Below are 3,146 nucleotides of genomic sequence, written 5' to 3'. Positions count from 1 at the left end.
AAAAAAAAAAAAAACCCTCATAAAGCTTCACGAGCTGTTAAGTCAGTATTGTAGTAAAGGAATCTTGTTTGTATCACTTAATGGAGCTTCAGGTAATTGCAGTTCAGAGTGACTTTGGTGCCAAGTAGGGAGAAATAATTGCAATCTCGTTAATTAGTGGTCTGATTTCACATCCTCTTATGTAAGGCAAGCAAGTGGTCTTAAGTAATAATGCTAATGAAATCAATGTTGATACCCCAACAAAGGTCTCCCTTCCAAGAGATTATCTAAATCACCAACAAGGCAGTGATTAGGAGTCTAATGGAATTACCGTATTTGCGTGCACAGGGCCCTGTTCTAGCTGCTGGGGGAGGAACCGGGAAGCCTTGGCGTCACGTGCAGGAACATGTCACGCCAGGCAGGCGCTCCGGGTAGCTGTGGCTGGTGCCTGGCCGTTTGGCTGGGTGGGATCTGAAGGCGTGTGGCCTGACCGCCTTCCGGCCCCGAGCCCGGCAGCTCAGGGGCTGGCATCTTGCCTTGGCAGGTGGGGATGCGTCAGCATCTCGAGCAGCCAGATCCCCGGACGTGGCTGCAGTGGTGGTGCCGGTCCTGTTCCTGATCCTGCTGAGCCTAGGGGTCGGGTTCGCCATCCTGTACACAAAGCATCGGAGGCTTCAGAGCAGCTTCACTGCGTTTGCCAACAGCCACTACAGCTCCAGGCTGGGCTCTGCCATCTTCTCCTCAGGGGACGACCTGGGTAAGTGGGGTGGCTCCGGGCTCTCCTCCGGGGCGCACTCCCACAGCCGGTGCTGTTAGCTCATGTGGACACCAGAGGAGCTACCGGGGACCCATCTCATCTCGCTGCTCTGGGCCAAACCAGTCCAAGCCCTTTGCTCTGAACTTGCTCCCGAATGAAAACACCAGTGTTATCTTCAATCACATGGCCCTGGTCTGAGCCAGGGAGTGCCTTTGTGGCAACGCCAGTAGGAACTTGCCTTGTTCAGGAAGGACAGACAGGCCCTGGGCTTTCGAGACATCCAAAGTGTCGGCCAATTTTCAAGAATTTCCGTATCTCCCCTGCTTCACAGCTCTGGAGTGTGGACATTTTGGGGATACCCGGCAGGAGGGAAGGCCATACATTCCCAGTCGGCCTCTATGGAGTGAGGCCCTTCCTACCTTTGTTTCTCTTTCTTGTCGCTAGTGCCACCTTACCGCTGCTCTTTCCTCTATCAGTGCCCTTGGCACAGGACAAGATGGAAATTGCTTTCTACAGAAGTCTGCACACACAGACCAGTTATACGAGTCATAGTTTCTATTTGGCCTCTAAAGGCAGCATGTATTCCCATTCACTGGCCATGTTTGACATCAGCTCTGCTCCCCTTTCTTCTTAGTTCCTTTTCTTGCTTAATGCAAGTTCTCAGGCTGCCGTGCTTGGATGGGTGGGTGTTGGCCTTGCTTTTCCAGGACAGAGGGCACCAACCCATGCTGGACCCTGTAGTGACCCACTGTGCTTGCAGGAGAGTGCTGGGGGCCACAGGAGTCAACTTTTAGTCTGAGAGGCTCTCAAAACACTCAAACCCCTCTGGGGCCCTTTTCCTCAGGAGTGTGGGTTCAAAGGAGAAAGCAATGAAGTTGACTATGCCAGTTTAGGGACTAGAGAAATCAAATAGGAGAGCCAAGCCACCTACTGGACTTTGGTACTGTTTAGAAAAATCTAAGAAAGAGGTGTTAAGATCCTCTTTCTTCTTGGGTTAAGACTTCCTTCTTTGGCCAAGTCTCAGCTACCATTAAAATAGGCTTCGTCACCCACCGATGGGGAAGAAGGTGAGCCAAGTGTGTCAGAGCATGCGGGGTGGGTGTCGGCATGCATGATAGTGCCAGCTGGCTGCTGGGCTGTCTGTCCCTGTCCCAGCTGGGGGTTATGACGGGCGGGGGATGCTGGGGCCTGGCAGAAATGCACTGAACTCACCAAGAAATGATTCTTTGCCCTTAGGAGAAGATGATGAAGATGCTCCCATGATAACTGGATTTTCAGACGACGTTCCAATGGTGATAGCCTGAAAGTTTTTCTCACTAGAAACCAAATGGTGTAAATATTTTATTTGATAAAGATAGTTGATGGTTTATTTTAAAAGATGCACTTTGAGTTGCAATATGTTATTTTTATATGGGCCAAAAACAAAGCAAAAACAAAAACAAAAACAAAAACAAAACAAAAAAGGAAAGAAAGGAATGAGATGAATAAACTTTGTAGTAATCAACTGTGAACTTCAAGGCAGGTTGATTTCAGTAACCAAACTGCTTCGATTTGACATTAATGTAGTCTTACAGGGCTGTGCTTGCTGGGCATGCTTTTAAGTCTGTGAGATAATTTTGGTTTAATAAACTGGTCATTCTTTTTATTTTTCTAAGACACAGAAATGTATTTAATAAAAACTTCAAGAGTGATGGGGGGAAGCCCTGAAATTTTGAACTTTGCTTGAGTTTAGTTTATAAAAGTATGTGGGTGCATTATGGGAGAAGCTTCTTTTGTGATATTTTGTTAATTTATTGGGACTCTGTATACAACAAGGCTTTCGGGCCATCTGACATCACGTGTTCCGAGTCCCTCACCCCTCGGGTTGAGGGGTGGGGAACAGAAGCAGCTTTGTTGCCATTCCGCATTTTTGTTCACGTGTGTCGCATAATGGCCTCTGGCCGCAGGGGGCATCGCCCCATGTCAGCTCAGCAGAGCTGCAGCCAGGAAGCCCTCTGCGGCCAGCCGCTCCCTCGCTGCTCATTAAGGGAATCTTGCTGTATCCGCCTCTGTACCAGATGAGCTTCCGGAGCTCCAAGCGGGTAATGCTGCTTTATGATTCACTGGTGTCATTATTGATGGCCCAAAGCCGCTCTGCTTGAGGGAGAGTTCTAGATCTGTGCCATGAGAGATACACTGGCAAATAGGGTACCTAATTTTTCTGCTCTGGATTCTTCTTTGCTTTTAACCTCTGAGAAACCTCGAATGTAAACTTAGTGTTTGTGTTGCGGTAGCCATGTGTTGTCCTGCAAGAAATCCATGCTAATACCTGCAGCCATTTTCACTTGGGTCAGTGCCTTCTCTTTTTTCTTGCACCTCTCACCCGTGCCCCTGCCCGATTTCAAGAGAAGATGGTGTTCTCTCATGGGGG

General features: G+C 48.8%; 1 protein-coding gene across 1 annotated transcript in view; it reads left to right on the top strand.

Annotated features, from left to right (window-relative positions):
* SORL1 (sortilin-related receptor, L(DLR class) A repeats containing) overlaps positions 1–2,136 on the top strand; it is a 138,538-nt gene extending 136,402 nt beyond the window's left edge. Inside the window, exons 47-48 of the mRNA XM_004689165.2 lie at positions 524–736; positions 1,973–2,136. Coding sequence (XP_004689222.2) covers positions 524–736; positions 1,973–2,040 — 281 coding nt within the window. The 3' untranslated portion in view covers positions 2,041–2,136. The remainder of the gene's footprint in view (positions 1–523; positions 737–1,972) is intronic.
* The last annotated feature ends 1,010 nt before the right edge of the window (positions 2,137–3,146 follow it).

Source organism: Condylura cristata, unplaced genomic scaffold, assembly GCF_000260355.1.
Source record: "Condylura cristata isolate star-nosed mole 26May11 unplaced genomic scaffold, ConCri1.0 scaffold00025, whole genome shotgun sequence".
In the NCBI taxonomy this organism is placed as follows: Eukaryota; Metazoa; Chordata; class Mammalia; order Eulipotyphla; family Talpidae; genus Condylura; species Condylura cristata.
Note: the sequence above shows the minus strand (reverse complement) of the source record. Positions and strands in the feature narration are given on the sequence as shown.